The sequence below is a fragment of the Carcharodon carcharias genome, chromosome 26 (assembly GCF_017639515.1).
Source record: "Carcharodon carcharias isolate sCarCar2 chromosome 26, sCarCar2.pri, whole genome shotgun sequence".
In the NCBI taxonomy this organism is placed as follows: domain Eukaryota; kingdom Metazoa; phylum Chordata; class Chondrichthyes; order Lamniformes; family Lamnidae; genus Carcharodon; species Carcharodon carcharias.
Genome location: NC_054492.1, coordinates 32,847,445 through 32,865,573, shown reverse-complemented (window position 1 = coordinate 32,865,573; position 18,129 = coordinate 32,847,445). Strand labels below are relative to the sequence as shown.

The 18,129-nt window shown below is 41.6% G+C and overlaps 1 protein-coding gene across 7 annotated transcripts in view; it reads left to right on the top strand.

Annotated features, from left to right (window-relative positions):
• Positions 1 to 17,584, top strand: part of pex11a (peroxisomal biogenesis factor 11 alpha) — a 55,462-nt gene extending 37,878 nt beyond the window's left edge. For 6 of the 7 annotated variants that reach the window (XM_041175054.1, XM_041175055.1, XM_041175053.1 and 3 more), the window contains 3 exons: positions 327 to 455; positions 2,551 to 2,817; positions 15,828 to 17,584. In XM_041175054.1, coding sequence (XP_041030988.1) covers positions 327 to 455; positions 2,551 to 2,817; positions 15,828 to 16,232 — 801 coding nt within the window. In that variant the 3' untranslated portion in view covers positions 16,233 to 17,584. Of the gene's footprint in view, positions 1 to 326; positions 456 to 2,550; positions 2,818 to 13,404; positions 13,890 to 15,827 lie in introns of those variants that run through there. The other variant, XM_041175060.1, reaches the window with a different exon arrangement.
• The last annotated feature ends 545 nt before the right edge of the window (positions 17,585 to 18,129 follow it).

Sequence of the window (18,129 nt, the reverse complement as noted above, 5' to 3'; positions counted from 1 at the left end):
GTGGATTGCTCATTGGATAAAATTGTAAGCCCTTGCAAAAGCAACCACTGTGTAAACTTGTTTTGAAGGAAATGTTGCTGTCTGGATGACTGACAATTTCTTCCAATTAAATATTGGAAAGTTGAAGCCATTGTTTTTACCCTTTGCTCCGAACTCTTTCCTAGCTATGGGCTCCACATGTTAGGGAACAGAGTTTGTGGATGGGGGCTGATGGCTACAGTTTCAGACTTCCTAATGTTTAATTGGAAGAAAAGAATCTCTCCCTTGGAAAGTGAATTGAGCAGAAACTGTTTTTTTTTTCCACCCCAACCCCTGCCCCACTCCAGGGAACTTCTGCCAAGGAAAACCTGGATATTGCTGGCAGCAATCCAAAGGTACAAGGTCCAATCAACAGACGGGCATTAAGCTCGCATACTAATATGGAAGGACAGCAAAAGAAATGTGGAGTTGCAGAGGTAACTTTGACTGTAAAACTAAGTAGAGGGCTAAATTTACAAATCCCAACAAGGGGGCCTTGTCCATCTAAAATTGTGGGATTGCTCCCCAAAGCTCTTTGAATTAAAACTAACGCATTGGAATTTGGGGGTTGAGGGGGTGGTGGTGGCTGGAGAGGTGCCTGTGATTTTCTGAGGTTCAACTTGGACTTCTTAACAGAAGTGTGTTTTAGCAAAATTGGCCCTTGAATCACAAAAGGTGACTTCAAAACAGACCTTGCAGGCCACCAAATAAGTGTCTCTTGCAAGAAGATTATTTGTATTTAAACACTGCTTGGTTGCAACTTATCGTCAGTACAAAGAAGAATCTGTCTCACTGACAGTGTTTCCACCAGTACTTCAAAGTTAGAAAACAAAGATGGAACATGTTCGGTGGACCCAAAGTACAAGTACTGACAGAACAGCTGGCTTATTTCTTTTTGTCAGCGATTTTTTTTTTTTATATTCAAACATTTGTCTTTATTTGATAATCGCTTTGATTTTACAACAAGGGAAAGAGCTGTAAGCCAACTCATGAGAAGGATCTGAGTGATTGCATCACACAAAAATGTTTTCCTTTTTCTTTCTTGACTCCTTTTTATATGGAAGTTTTTTTTTTTTCCCCTGTCTCTTGGCCAAGAGTTCTCCAAGTGCCTAATGCTCTTTGCCCCACCATTCCTGTACCTGAAGCCAATTTGCTTCTTCCATGCCCCACAGAAGTTGATACATATTTGCACAAAGTCATAGCAACAAAGAAAGATGTTTCAAGGAATTTGGAACTGCAGTCAAATAAAGCAGTTTCCTGGGGGATTACAAAGTATTAAGTGTTTTGTGCTGGTAAAATGTTGATCAGTTTGTGATCAATGGCACACACAATACCGTACCTAATATTGATATGCTAGTATCTGCCTTTTAAGCTGAATCAAAGTTTGTCTGTTTGCATTGATAGCCCAATGGGGAAAATGCGCAGCCTAGAGTGGTACAAAGCCCATATAAAGCAGGTTTCATTCCTGGTTCTGGATGAGACAAATGGGAGAAGGGAAACCATAATTGTCCTCAATAGACTGGACTTGGGTATGAACCAGAGTCTTGTTAAGTTCTGCATGTAGGATGGATTGTCAAAGAGAGCTCAACTGAGATGTCGGAGTTATCTTGCTTGCAAACACTTAATGCAGAATTTTGCCCTTGCATGTGGGCAGTTATGATGGCTGGTGGCCAGATGTGAAATCTCATGCCAATTTGTTGGCACAATCCCAGAAACCGTATTGGGGTCTGAAGTGCTACCTGCCCACAAGCAGCAGGCAGCAATTAAGGTGAGTTTATTGGCCATTTACAGAGGCCAGTGAGAAAGTTTCAGTCTGCCTACAATACCCACGTCACCCCATGGCCTTGGACTAGGCCATCTGTCTGGAGATGGCCTCCCAGTGGCTGACCTGGGGGGAGGGTGGCGGGGGGTGGGTTGTTGTGACAGCACTCCAGGCACTCAGTGAGGCCCTCCCTGCCTGCCTGCCAGATCTAAGGCCACAGGCTGCCCTTCCCTTTCACAATAGTGGCCCAACTGCTGATGCCATTCTTCGGATTTAAACATTTTAGAAGTTTCAGGGAGGATGCCTCAAAAATGGAGGCACACTCTCAGTTCTTCGACCTCTTGCCTTTGGAGCTGGGTGGCTTCTATTGGTTTTCCAGCTTCCACTGTGCCCTCTGGTCACTACTTGGCCAATTTGTGGAAAATCATTGCCAGGTGACTGTTTCACACAGTGCAGGATCATGACCCTCATTTAACCTCTACGTCATAGTCCCAAACCAAAATCCTACCATGACTGGCGTCTCACTTGAGTTTGTAACCAAGAGATGCTCATGAAGCTATCTGAGCAAGAGTTGGGAGATGTGTTCTTTCACAGAATGTGTGCGTCGCTGTTAGGGCCAGAATTTGTTGCCCATCCCTGCTTGAGATAAGTGAGGAAGAGAAAACAGTCTTGTTTTGATAAAACCAGCAGTAAATTGGGTAGAGATTTCGGATGAAGTAATATTTGTCTTGTTACAAAACAAAATGGCACTACATAACTTTGTTTTGCAGCCTGCAGTTCCTGGCCTTCATGAAAGCTTTGAAAGTGTCTTCAGTGATATTGTTGCTAACCTGAATGAAATATCAAATGCTGTGCAGATGAAGAAGCAGCAAGTTTTCAAGACTATACAGAAGCTCTCCAGTCAGCTTTGGTCCAGTGATCTTGCCATCTCCCTGGGGCATTTCGTATCCCAATTGAAAGGAAAGTTGTGGGATGTATGGCAAGCCCGATATATGAGGATAGATGATGTCCTAAGTTATCTTGCCAGTACCTTACTGGTAAGTACCTCTCAAACTCTGGACCTTGTCACCGTAAATAGTGGAGAAACTACTAGAGTAGGCTTGCATTGCTTGCCAGCGAAGGGTATCATTAAATGGGTCTAACTTCTTCCAATGTTTTAAATTGCTCTTTTTTTTCTTAAAAGCAAACAAACAGGCAGGCAAGAATGTTTTACCACGTATGTTTTCGCATGCTGCCTCAATTCATTTGAGATCTTTAATTAACAGTAGGGTTGCCGTGGGGTCAGGTATGTGACTTAAACCACAACAAATGTGTGGAGCATAAACACCAGCACAGACCAGTTGGACCGAATGGCTGCCTTTTATCAGCTGTGAATTCCATGTTAAAATGGCTGTATAATTAGTGCTGGTTTAATACTTCAATACCTGATGCTCTAAAAGAATGTTCAAAGAATGTTTTCTGAAAGGTCCCAAATATTGTTCATGAACTGTGATTTACCATAAGGGGAAGGAAAGTACACTGGAGGAATTATTGTGCAGAGACACATGGAAGATTTACTGATGTTAAGAAAAAAAGAACCAATCTCCAATGCTATTATACATTAGAATTCAATGGGGAATGTTCTGTAATGCTGTGACTCTGTTGATCTTGGGACTATTTTTGTACCTATTTAAAAATTTGAATGTAAAGTGGCCTTATGTTCCTGCTGTATCTGATAACTGCAAAGCAATTTTATTCTGGAAGGAATTAATGGTGTTTCAATTAACTTGTGTTGACTATTCAGTTTGTCACAATGAGGCAAAGCTTTTGGGAAACTGTCAAATTTCCTGTAAGTGTGTTCTGACTCAGTATGAGTGGGTGTGCCAGTTTGTGTTACTGAGTACCTCTAGAAGGTCTCCAAATTAATTCTCTCTGAATTTCCCTTTATAGAAAGGGATGGATTTGTTCATTCCTGTCATTTCCTTTTGTTGAAAAGTTCACGCTCTTATGACTTGCCTCGTAATTCTGAATGTTTTCTGTGAAGTATTGTAAACCAACGATATTGAGTGCTGTGGGAAATGTCTGAATCTCAGGACTTTGAACAAGCTTAGCCATAGTATTTGCATGTTAGTACTGCAGTAATACTGTCAGTTTAAAGTGGCACTTGACATTTTTAACACAGGACAGTTAAGTTTAGATAATCAGGGTGGGAGGGCTGGGTATGATCAGGGAAGTAGAGAATTTTGTAAAGCTAAGTTGGTGCAAGAGTCATGCAAAGTTCTTTAATTTGACAGCATTTGGAGGTGATCTCTTGCATTCAAAGTACAAGATGTCTGGGAGAGGAACACTTCTGGACGCAATCCCTCCTATGTGAAGTATAGACCAACCAGATGCAGAGCAGCTTTACTTTTACGCTAATAATGTGCCTTAATTCGAAATCTTAGTGGCAATTGCATCCACATAGGAGCAGGAGTAGGCCATTCAACCCTTTGAGCCTGCTCTAGCACTCATGGTTGATCTGGTTGTGGTCTCAGCTCCACTTTCCTGTTTGCCCCCCACCCCCCCATAACTCTTGATTCCCTTGTCTAACAAAAATCTATCCAACTCAGCCTTGAATAAATTTATAGACCCAGTCTCCACTGCCTTCAGGGGAAGAGAATTCTAGAATTCGTGTTTCCATTTCCTATATAGTTTGGCTGCTGGTGGAAAGTCATAATGTAAGGATAATGGAATGGTAAAAATTTTGTTAGGGGCAAGTATCAAGAGCTACAGACCCAAGGTGGGTAGATGTAGTTAGGATATAAATCAACCTGATCTAATTGAAGGACCGAATGGCCAACTCCTGTTCCTATAATTGAAGAAAAATGAAACTTTCCATATATGAAGATAAGGATTGGAAAAGCATAGATAAGCAGCCACGATAGAAAACAAAAGACTGGGGTGGTGGAGAAGGAAGGGTGATTAGAGGGGGGCAGGGGGGGTGGTCAGGAGTTAGGGGCCAAACTGAATTGAGTGCAGAGCCTGTCAGCCAATCTGCATTCCAAATCCAGAGAGAATGGTGTTACTCCCTGATGTAGAATCCTGTATACTGACCCCAAGATATGTGGGAAGTTTAAAATTTCATATTGAGAAGCCCAAGTGAAGGGTTACGATACAGATCAGCAACAAATTTTGAAAAGATGAGCAAATTGGATTTTCAAAGCCTGGGCATTGCAGAAAGAAAAAAAAACTGGAGGAAAGGAACTCCACAGGGAAGAATTAGAGTTGGTCTCTGGGCTACTGAATACATAGACATGAAGCTTTCCATGGATATGAAGATAAACTTATTTTCAATCCCACTGGCACTGACCTTTTTCAAGGCCCCATCCATTGCCTCCCCCTTCCCCTTCCACCCCCACTACCCTCAAACTACAGTCTGATTATCATAGACCTTGATAGAAGGATATGCTGCAGTAAAATATTATTTTCTGTATGACCTGTGTGGATATCATAATTAAACCAATATGAAATTAAATGATTTCCCTAGGCTGTCCGTAAAAGCCCATATCATTTTGGTGATGTTGGGGCCCATTGGAAAATGTGGTTTATTGGCAAATGGATAGATTAATCGCCTCCTGAACTGCCATCTATTTAATGAGGAAATGTCTTTGCAGGAGAATGGGGAGCTGTCTTATTGAAATTGTGATGCTTTATTAAAGACTCATACATTGTCACTCTTGCTGTGTGAAAGAAGTGGGTTAGCGTGGAGTTGGGGTGGGGGTAGTTGTGCAGGGGAGTGGACAGCAAATCTGAGACTGTGACATTCCACAATACCAGTCTTTTAGTCTTTTCCACCTGCAAGAGAGCTCAACTGATACTTGTTTGGTGGGCTATCCCTAGCTTCAGGCCAATTTCAAGTAAAGATTATACTGTACACATTTGAATTCAGTATTTTCAAGTGGTCCAGTTCAAAATGAAATGGCTTAAAAGCACTGTGGTACATTTCCTTTCAATAAGAAATGGCATGTATCAGTGGAACATGGACCATGTATCCTCCACCCTCCTTGCCTTGTATGGTGAAAAAGTAATTGTCTTGCTTATTTTAACCCGCTTAATCGTATTGACTCAGACAAACCTACTTCAATGTTTTGACAGCTGTAAATTTTGAAGCGATGTCCAAGAATAGGCAGGAATGAGTCGAGTTCTAGGAGCAAGTCACCAGTCTCGCCCCCGCGTGCTCCCCCCCCTCTCGCTCCCGCACCCCTGTGCATGCTCGCTCGCTTTCGCCTGCCTACCCACTCCTCCATCCTTTCATTGTTTTATTTTCCCTGAGCAGGGGTAGCAAGGGCACCTACAATTACAGACACTTTGCAAATCACCCATCTGCATTAACTTTGAAATTTTTTATGACACCTGTCAATGATTTTTTAAAACAATCTACTATCAACATAGACCTTTTTTAAAAAAAACAATTCCTCAGTTGATCTTTTAAATTTTCTTAGACCTTGAAGGACAAATGAGTAGAGACACCTGTTTATAGTCAGATCATTGAAAATTAAAATGTAGCTGAAGGTTACGATTAAATCAAAGTGTGAATTTTTTAAAAATCCTGATGTTTATAATGACATGGAGCACCTGATATGTTTAAGAATGTTACTATAGTCATGGACCAAACAAGATAAAAACTAACCTATCTATATGACAGTCTTTTGTTTGATAGAAATTGGAGGGGAAAATAAACAGCCTTTCCTTGGGTGGTGTACAGAACATGACTCATGAGGTTTTCCAGTATATTAGCAAATGTTAAGAATGTGCTACTTGTCTGCGTTTGGAGATTTTACACTTAGACTTGTTAATAACATATTATAATAATATAGTGATGAAGCATGCATTGTGTAAAAGTGGAAGGAACAGGAATTGGTTGAAGAATCCGTTCTAAGGTTGAGTTGTCCATATAAGTGTTTTGTCATCCCTCTGGTCCTAGTGTACTGAGTGGTGCTGCAGTGCATTCAGCTCCTCTGTACCTTGCCCAGGTGCTCATCCATCAGGGATGAGTCCTGATTGTGAGTCATCAGATACCTGTAGGGCAATCAGAGCCCAGCCTGATAAACACAATCCCTCAAATGTTAGTTACTGGGTAGTGGTCATGAGCGAGAAGTTCTGGCTTTCTCTCAAACCCACCCTACTTCCGTCCCTTCCATATGCACATTGTCATGAGCCATGCCCAACTCAGTTGATCAACTAACTGTGGGGAATTGAATTTGGTATATTCTTACCCATGTGACTTAATGCCATATAGCTCGTCAATCAGCTTGGGAATGCTGAACAATCAAAAGAATAATGTAAAATGGAAGAGGAGGTTCAAGTTTTTAATTGGTTCATTCCCTTGCAGTTTGGATGTGGTAGACCTGATGGGAATGGAATGTAGGTCAGAGAGTCACAAGTTCAAACTCTGGTTCTCAGTGGGAACTTTTAATTTCCCAGTTCTTGGCGATGATATCACTCCAATCTAATAGGGAGGGGGCCTGATTGTTCCTACCATATACAAGCTCCCTCATTGCTATTAATAGCTGTGAAATCAGCAGCTTTTGACCTTGGAACCCCAAGGGAAACAGCAAGTGGGGTAGAAAATCAGAAAAGTGCACGGAATGATCTCTTGTACTCTTAACGATTACCGATACTACATTTCTTTATGAATGTCATTACTGAGTCTGTGTTCACTGGATTTTAAAGCACCACTGCTGGCAAGTTTCAAAAGCCAGTTTTTGATTGCGTAGACCATAAGTGTGCAGTGGTCTTTAGCCCTTCACAGTGAACTTGTCCATTCATTAAAAAAACAATTGTTTATCCTACTCCAACGCAATGGGCTGAAAGTGCATAAATTTGATGGTTTCTATAGTTCTGTTTATTTCCATGTTGCTGGAACTGCTTTAAAAAAGAACAGAATGGATGGGGGCTTTTAGTCTTTACTCCAGAAGTGTTTGATCCAAGTAATATTTTTTTTAAAGTTGTTTAAGATATAGGCAACACCTTTTTTTTATTGTTTATCTCTGCCTTGGCACCTGGCAGCCTCCACACTTGTTCCAGGGGTGGTGAGTGGGCCTGACTTCTAACGCAGCGTGCCGCTTCTTCGCCACCACCTCACCCCGCCCCCCCCTCCACCCCCACACCACACCAACCCCCAAACTACCACCTCCAGAAAACAAAAACCTGACCTTCTGGGCCTTCTTTTCTTGGGTTGTGTTTGCGGAGTAGAGACATGTCCCATCTCTGGGGACCCTACCCGTGAGCAAAAATCTGAACCTTAGGTTCTCATCTGGTAATCACGATAGATTGGAAACCAAAGTTAGCAGATTCCATGTAAAATTCTGATGGGAACTTTGCTCTTTTGCATTTTAAGGAACCTGATCTGATGTCCCTGATTTTCTGGTCTTGGCTGGTGGTGGGTTGGGGGAGCAGGGGGAAGAAGTTGTGAATGAGGCAACACAATTTCCATTTGACTCTGAGCACTAGGTTCAGTTTCCTGTAAGAACTGCAAATTTTTCTGCCTTTTTTTTTAAACTTCAATCTCCACTTCTTCAAGTGTTATCAACTGTCCAATCCTGGACCTAATTCACCTTGAGTGTTTCCATGTTTTCACACTAGCTTTAGAGGGACCTTTTTTAAAGGGCTTTCAACATGTCGGTAATGGTGCTCTTGTGTGTAGAAGACATCTTAAATGAGAACATGCAGCCTTGTACAGATAGTTGAAAAGTGGATTAACTTGTTCATTTCATTATCTAAAAAGATTTGGATTTATAGAGCAGTTAAATGACCAATGCACATTTCTCTGTGCTTTACAGGCAAAGAAGTATTTTTGAAGTGCAGTCACTGTTGTAATGTAGGAAACTAGTTCTACATTATAATAAAAACTGAATTTCCCTTTACTTTCCATTTTAGGATAATATTTACAGAGAGAATGAATGTATCTGGATGTGGTAATTATGGTTTTATGTAATGTGTAGTATACCTTTTTAAGGATGTTATAAAGGATAAAGGAAGATCTCACGATCTTATGTAACCAATAGAGGAGTGGCATGGGCTACCTCTGTAGTTAGTAGTCAGTGGTATGGAGATGGGGTTTGAGTTGAAAGCGCACGAATGTAACTGTTGAGTACCTTTTGTAAATAAACAGAATGTGTTCCAGCTAAGAATTGTCTGCTGATCAACCCTGTCTACTGTACCAACCCGGCCATCCCACAACAAGCGTGCAACCTAGATCCATTAGTCCCAACAACAAAGAAGTGAGGATAAAGTGAAGATAACAAACTGGCTTTGCGAATAAGACAAAATAAGTTAATGAAAGAAATCAAGAGAAATGAAATTGGGCTGTACCTCGCACGGTAACTTTAGGTAGAATTTCCATCATAATTGTCGAAGCAATCCTCTCAGAATGCCGCAACTTGGAAGAATGATCCCTTCGATCCAGCCGTGGACGATTGGTCTCATTATACTGAACACCTTGCGTTGTTTTTCCAAGTGAATGACATTATGGGGGAAGAGAAGATGCGAGCGATCCTCTTATCTACGTTTGGGAGTAAAGCCTGTGGCTTGATTTGAAGCTTGATGGCACCCAGTGCCCCATGAGGTGGACCTCATGAAAGGTAATTACCAGCCAAAACCCTCGGTAACGATGCAACCGTTCAAATTCAACTCAAGAAATCGAGCCCTGGGGAAGACAATTGCTTGTTATGTGCCAAGTTTGAAACAGTTAACAGAACATTGCAAGTTTGGTACATTTTTAAACGACATGCTCAGAGACCCTTTAGCGTGCAGTGTGAATGAGGATACGATTCAGAGGAGATTACTGTCTGAAACAAATTTGGATTTTAAGAAGGCGCTAGAGAGAGCACTGGCCATGAAAAGTGCAGTAAGGGATTCAAAAGCCATAGAGGGAGCACAAAGTGGCGCCATCCCCCGTGTTGGACGGGAAGTCCCAGCCAAAAAGAGCACGAAATGAATGAATCTGCCTAGAAGCGTGAAACAGCCACCGCTAGCAGACAAATAAAAATAAATAACTTGGCAGTGAAAACTAGGAATGATTGCCACAGAGGTGGAAACAAGCAACCTTAACGATTGGCAGTTTAAAAAAAATCGAATGTTTTTATTGTCATCGAAATGGAGACATAATGGGACAGAGTGCAAGGAAAGAATCGGACAGACTTTCAAAGAAAAGAAAAAGTGCTGTGAGATCTACAATGTAGAAGAGCCTGAAGCAACAAATTCATATTTATTCATTTAATTTGGAGGTTGGAAAGACAGAAGCAATATGTAACAGTGAAGGTAAATGGCAGACCTATTAGAATGGAGCTTCCACTACAGTAATTGGTGAACAGCTTCAAATATCTGATTTATGGTGAACATAGGGCAGGATTTTCCCTCCATCAAGGGTGACGTTGAAGGGCAGGCGCACACAGGCACGCTTCTGATCAACGCTCCCAATTGGGGGCGCGGGACCATTTTACGTGGGCAGACCAATTAAGGTCTGCCCAGCGTGATGTCTGCACGGAAGCTCTAAATGTAAAAAAGCTAAAAAATAGAAAAATAAAATTTCCCTGACATGTCACATGAGTTGGGACATGTCCATAATTTTTACAAAAACTTTTTATTAAAATTTTTTAAAACCTACGTGAAACCTCATCCCGCCAGTGGATGAGGTTTCATGCTTTTTCTAATTCCCGCTGGGTCTCCTGGTCTGCCCGCTAACCTTAAGGTTGGACGGGCAGGTCCTTTAATTACTTCATTGGCTCTGTCAATGGCCTCAATTGGCCATTGACAGGTTGGCGGGCGTGCAGCTGAGTTCGCTGCGCCCCCACCTACCTGAAAATTTAAATGGGGCGCGGTGACTTCGGGAGTTCTTCCGGATGTCACCATGCGTCATTTTACGTGTCGGCGAGCGGGCCTCGCTGACGCGTAATAATCCTGCCCATAAATTTAATTTGCAAGAAACTAATGCCAAATTTAAAAACTTACACATGGGTGAAGACATAAAAGTCCAAAGGCATAAGCAGAGTAACTGTTCGTTACAGAAGCTAATCTGTAAAAGTACCCTTGATGGTAGCAGGTGAGGGCCAAGCCTCCTTGGATGAAACAGGCTAAAGGAGATTAAGTTAGAATGGGCTGAAATTTTCCAGCTGAGAACAAGTGGGTTACCAGAGCTACTACAAAAATGCTCCTCCATCTTCAAGGACGAACTTGGGAAGATCCATGGGCTGGAAGCAAAAATTCATGTAGATCCAGAGGCAAACCCCTAATTCATGATAGCAAGACCAGGCACTGCGGGAAAAGGTCGACACTAAACTGGGCAGATTAGAGAAACTAAGAGTTATACAACCTGTGCAGTTCTCAGATTGGGCAGTCCCTGTCCTTAAACCTGACCAAAGCACTCAAATTTGCGGAGACTACAAATTGACAATTAATAAAGTGTCTAAGTTGGACAAACACCCCCATACCAAAAATCAAAGACCTGTATGCTAAGCTGGCAGGCAGGAATGCCTACATGAAGCTTGATATGAGTCATGCTTATCAACAATTAGAGTTAGAGAAGACCTCCTGGGAATTTTGTCACAATTAATACACAAAAGGGTTGTAACAATATGCCCATTTGCCTTTGGTATCTCCTTGGCTTCTGCCGTATCTCAAAGAACAATGGAGAGTTTACTGAAGGGACTGCCCCACGTTGTAGTTTATTTAGATGTTCTGGTGACAGGACTCACTGAAAAGGAGCAGTTGGCGAACTTTAAAATATTTCTTGCAGGCTGGAGTACATTTATGTATTTTTTAAAAAGTGCACATCCCAACCAAGGGAGGTAGTCTATTTGGGTCACCAGGTAAATTCACAGGGCCTCCACCCAGTTGAGGAAAAAGTGAGAGCCATTAGAGAGGCACCTGCGCCAAAGAGCACCACCAAGCTCAAATCATTCTTAGGAACAATCAATTATTATGGGCAGTTATTAGCTTGTCTATAAACTGACTCCCCTGCATTATCTACTTAAAGAAGAGCCAACATTGGTCTTGGCAGACACCACAGAAAGAAGCTTTCATATAGGTGAAACAATTGTTGCACTCGTCTAACCTATGAGTACATTATGACCAGAGGAAAGAATTGATGTTGACATGTGATGCACCTCCCTACGAAGTGAGACCAGTGCTCTCCCATTGAATGGACGATGGCATGGAACAGCCTATAGGATATGTATCAAGAACACTCACCATGGCAGAAAAGGGATACTCTCAGAAAATGAAGGCCTGTCAATTACCTTTGTCAAGGAATTTCACCAGTATTTACACAGCTGTCTTAACCATCGTTTCAGGCCACAAGTCATTGCTAGGATCGTTCAGCAAGGACAAGGCTACACCACCCATAGCCTCAGCCTCAGCAAGAATACAACTATGGGCATTGATCCTGGCAGTATACGAGTGTACCTTTGTCCATTGGCTTGGAAATCAAATTGCAAACGCTGATGCACTGAGTCATTTGCCCTTACAAGAAAAAGATGAGGATGTCCCTGTTCCACAAGAACTAGTTTTATTGTTAAATTTCTTAGATGCATCGCAGGTATGTGCCAGACCCATCAGAGACTGGATAAGTTGAGACCCAGTCTTATCCAAAGTACGAGAACAAATGCTTCATGGATGGTCACAAGAGCTTGTATCTGATGAAATGAAACTCTAACAGAAGATGTGAAATGACCTGCCAGGATGGTATCTTATTCTGGGGAGCATGAGTGATTATTCTTCCAAGAGGAAGAAGGCCATTGCTGATTGAACTACATAGTGTACATCCAGGAATTTCCCAAATGAAAACCATAGCTCGCAGCTATCTATGGTGACCTGGGATGGATGGAGAAATAGAGAGCTTAGTGAAGAATTGTGTGCTGTGTCAGCAATTGCAAAAGTTACCTTCAACAGCTCTTTTACACCCTGGGAGTGGCCAGAAAGGCCATGGGTGTGGGTATACATTGATTATGTGGGATCTTTTCATGAGAACAATGTTTCATTGTTGATGCCTGCTCCAAAACGGATGGCCATATTATGTGAAGTCACCAACGTCTTCTGCTACAATTGAGAAGCTATGTCAAAAGTTTTTTCCATTAATGGACTCCTGGAAATAGTTGTATCTGATAACAGCATGACATTTATGAGTGCTGAGCTTCAACAGTTTATCAGCCTCCGCAGTATCACTCATATAAAAACTTCACCGTGGACAGGCTGAAAGAGTGGTTCAAATGTTCAAGTCAGGCATGAAAAAGTTAACTAGAGATTCCTTAGCAACCAAGCTAGCATGCTTCCTTTCTCATTATAGGACCACCCCTCACGCAACAGGTGTCACACCTGCGGAATTATTGATGAAACGCTGTCTCGGGACTAGATTGAGCTTAATAACGTCAAATTTAATGGGGGGGAGGGGAAGGTGGAAAGGATCAGGGAAGTCAGAGCTAGACAAGACTGGCATAGTCGTGACAGGAGGTTTACGATGGGAGAGATGGTGTATGTGAAGAACTTTGGAGAAGGACCAAAGTGGTTACTGGGTAAAATAAGCTCAGTGACTGGACCTCTATCTTACCATGTGAAGGTGGAAGGCCAAGTCATACAGAGACATGGTGATTTGTTTCTCTCTTCCTTAGATGATCCACAAGAAATGATTACACCAGTGTTCATGATGGAAGTTAACGGTTGAGAGAATTCAACCTAGTACAGATGTATCTGTACCTGCAAGATTTGAGGAAACAGATTTGTAGGTGCCCACCGAAGAACTCCAAGAAAAGGATGTTCCTGACCAAGCCACTGAAGTTGTAGAGCTGAGACGTTCTACATGCATAAGGAAACCCCCGGAAATGCTGAACTTGTAAATTACTTACCTGTGTAAACGATTTTCTCAAAATAGCAAATTATACTTGTAAATGTAAAATGTGTTTCTGAGTAAAGGAGGAGGGATGTGGTAGTTATGGTTTTATGTAATGTGTAGCATACCTTTTTTAAGAAGGATGTTATAAAGGAAAATTACATGATTTTATCTAACCAATAGAGGAGCCGGGCGAGCTAATTCTAGTTAGTAGGCAAACGTATGGAGATGGGGTTTGAGTTGAAAGTGCACAAGTGTAGCTGCTGAGTAACCTTTTTGTAAATAAACAGAATGTGTTCCACCTAAGAACTGTCTGCTGATCAACTCTGTCTATTGTACTAACTCGGCCATCCCACAACAAGCGTGCAAACTGGTGACTAGGATCCAACACAGGAGTTAACAACTTTCATGTGTGTTTGGCTATACACGATATTTACAATTTCTCCAGTGGTTTTCTGTCTTTTGAAATCACACTGATCTCAGACCTTCTGATTTCTCCAACATTATAAATACTGTCTATAACAGCTTGATCCTTGAATTCAATGCAGTTCTCTGCACCTAAAGAGAGTAAATGGTGTCCTAATGGCAAGCTTGTTCCCTTAAACTTCAGTTTAATCCCTGCCCCTTTTTCTATTCACCAAATCTAATTGAAAAGGAAGAGAATATTTAGAATTGGATAGTAATGAGTGACTCAAAGGGACAATTAGAAAAGAGGAATGAATAGTCACTTAAGTTATTAAACTTGATTAATTTGAAAAGTATCTTTTTTTAACTTGGTGACTCATTCTGTCTGGCTTGGATAAATTACCTCGAGTTTAGATTTTCAGATTAAGTGCACAGACTGTACCACAGTCATAGCATTTTTAACATTCTAGTTCCTGAATACCTGATTTTGTCCAGGCTGTTTATCCCTAACTTTAGAATGGGGCTTGGAATCACTCATCAGCGGACAAGAGTCAGTAACAACTGATCACAGAATCTTTCATATCTGTAGTGGGTTTTCACAGGGCAACACATTGTGCGAGACCTCATTTCATTGTGTACGTTCATTTTATTTGTATCTTAACTGGTTCAGTGCTCCTAGATATTGCAATACAACATCAAAAACTGGTAAATGTGCTGTAGTCATTCCAAGGAAGAAAAGACAAACCCTTAAGTACAAAGTTAATGCAATTCAATGCTTTCCTTACATTTCCATTGTGCATGTATGCCTCCTGTTTATGTCTGGATTTTGTTGATTGAAACATATCTCATTGGTGTACTCGTTTTTAAAGTTTGGGAGGCTTGCCAATTTTTTTTTCATAAACACGAAATTATATTCTTCCATGTTAAAATGGCATTGAGAGTAATCCCAGTGGCCTATAACCATTTAAACACTGCAAAATTTCTAATTTCACAGCGTGTGACATTTGGTCCTGTCCAGATTCCCACCTGGAAGTCAGCCTGATCGAACAGGCATCAGTCAGGCAAGGAGCACTCTGGAAGAGGCCACAGGAGCAGGAAGCACCGATTCCCAACCTCAGTAAGAGGAGGTTTGTAGGCAGGGTGGGCGGATGATAGTGGGGGAGCTTGGGGGTCAAGAGGAAGCATCCCTGGTCCTCCATGCCCAGACAATGTGAAGGCACTTGCTTTCTCCTGGAGAAAATCCCAGCCGGCCCCATGAACCTGAAAACAGGTTGAATCTGAAACTTCCAGCCTCCATTTAATAGATGTAAGATGCTACCCTGCCTCCTGGGAGTGGGTTTGCTGTCTACCACTAGTCCTGCCTCTCAAACCCAATAGTCAGCTATTGAAGCACTAGGAATTTTTTTTTTTGCGTGCCGAAGCAGAAACCCTACCGAAGATTTCTACTGAGGTCCCAATATCTCCTGGATTTACTAATACTCCCATCAGGGGTGAGTAGACAAAGTGCCTGAGTTAGCTACTCCAAGCTGGACTGTTATAATCAGCCTCACTGTCTTGGATCAGAGAAGAGGCACCTAGTCTGGGGAATCCTGCTGGAAAGTGGATGGGTGCATCACCTAGGGTCTTAGCCATGCTCTTCTGTGGTTAAATGTCAAGGTGATTCTTGGTGAAGTTTGGAGAATTAATATTTGTATAAATGTTAAACCTTTTCTTTTGCTTGTTTACTATCCTGTCCTGAAGGTAATGACTTATACTGCAGGGAGGGACATGTTAACTGATTCTGTTTGTTCCTGCTTGTAGCTCCCTGGAACATCTGTAGAGGATAATGAAGTAAAATTTGAGACAGAAGAGAATAAAAGTCAAGGCTGGCGATCTCTTGTGCCAAGACTGGCCAAGGAGGGAGGAATAGTGCAAATATCTGAAGGAAACCCTGAACCACAAATCACCCAAGGAAGACAGAATGAGTCTATATCCAGTGAAAATATGATTTTTACGACTGTAACAGAAGCAGAAGGTGGAATGTCTGTATTTTCAAGCTCTGGACAGAGTGAAAAGGAAGGCAAATGCCCGGAGTCTGAGATCGCAGGTGAACAGTCACAGAAAAACCTCGAGCAACATTCAGCTCAAATGCCAATGTTCCAAGAGCAGCAAGCCATTGGGGAGGATTTTAGGGAGTCTGAACTGAGATGTCCCAATCCATTCTAATTTGAGAAGGTTTTGGAACAGCCAGAGAAGAAGAACAGTGAATTATGCACAGCACTGTTGCAACTTGTCGCTACATAGTGCACATTCATGCTTTAAAAATGACCTTTGTTAGTGAAAAATGCTTGCTCACAAATTCAAATGAAAACATGCCTGGAAAGTTAGTCAGAACTTACAGCTTCCATCTCAAAATGATAACTAACCCCTCAAAACTATTACTAACCAATCATCTTAAATGCTAGTGCCTAAATATAGGACCATTCTGCAGTCTTGCTTAAAATTGAAGATATTTCGCTGGACTTTAGAATATGTCATATCAGCAGGTATAGAATGTAGAAATAAAGACTAAGTGGTGGGTGAGAGGTGGTGCAAAGCAGAATGGTGTCACGGAAGCATCATGTCAAAGGTGGTGACAGGGTTAAATAGGGTGGAGATTTGTCTTATTTAATCTTTTGTGGGACAGAACAACTGTGCAGAACCTCGCCTCAAAACATGAAATGTGATGGGTCAGATTCATGATGGACACAGTCTAGGAAAGAATTGGGCTGCGATTTAGGTGTTACTGTGGTGAATTTATGTCACATTTTTCAAAAAAGAAAAAGCCAGTTATCTTCTACTGGCTTCCTCTAACTCCAGAGAAACTTCCCCAGCAAAAAAAAACCCTTTTCATTGGTTTAATGAGTTGCTTGCTGACACTGACCATTATGACAGACATGAGGAAGACCTAAGTGGGGATGAAGCCTTGTATACCTGGCTAAAACAGATCTATCGGTTCAAGTGTCAGGTTGACTTCTTTTGAGTTGGAAGGCCATGGATTCAAACACCTGTGCAGAATTTGAGAATGTAATCTAGGCTAACACATCTCTATAATACTGAGGGAATATTGTAGGTGAGGCATTAACCCGAGTCCTCACATCTACCTGCTAAAATACTCAATGGCAAAATTTTGAAGAAAATTCAGGGGGAATTTCCAGTTGTCGTAGCCAACATTTTCCCCCCACCAGTATCTCCAAAACAGGCTAGCTGGCAATCTATCTCATTTATTGTTTGCGGGAACTTGTTATGCCCCGTTTAACTATTGTATTCGCTTATTTCTGAAGCGCAGCCGCTGTTATGTAATTCATTGGCTGTGAAGCACCTTGGGATATCTGTCCATCTAAAAAAGCTAAGATCTTTGGCTCATCCTTGCTGTCCTCCTCTCTTTTACAATACCAGTTATAATGGCCTAGGGGAGACAATGGCGTAGTGGTATCATCGCTGGACTAGTAATCCAGAGATCCAGGGTTGGACCTAGGTTTGAATTCTGCTACGGCAGATGGTGGAATTTGAATTTAATAAAAATCTAGAATTAAATGTCTAATGATTGTTGATTGTTGTTTAAAAACCCATCTGGTTTACTAAAGGGAAGGTAATCTGCTGTCCTTACCTGGTCTGCCTGGAAATCTGAAAGCAAAATAAACGCAGAAAATGTAAACCAGGTAAATTAAGGGCAATGCGGTTGACTCTTAAATGTGCTATGAACAAGGGTGATGGATAATAAATGCTGGCCTAGCCAGTGAAAAAAAAAACTGGGAAGCCTTTCAACTAATATCTGCTGTGTGCATCCCATGACCTTTAATCAGTGTAATCTAATATTATGCAGTGTAAATTTTCATACTTGCTTTCAAGCAGCAAGTATAGTGTGATAGTGATATGAATCTAAAGGAAAGCTCCTCTCAATAACCCGTCTATACCTTCATCATTTTCCTGCTGATTCCCCAGGAACCCACATTCTATGCAAAGACCATTTGTTTTCAAGACATCGTAGCAATAAACTTTCTTCCCAAAGACAATCCCACAGTGAAACAAGCTGCCCAATGAAATAGCCATAACCCCATCACTTGAAATCTTATCTTTTTAG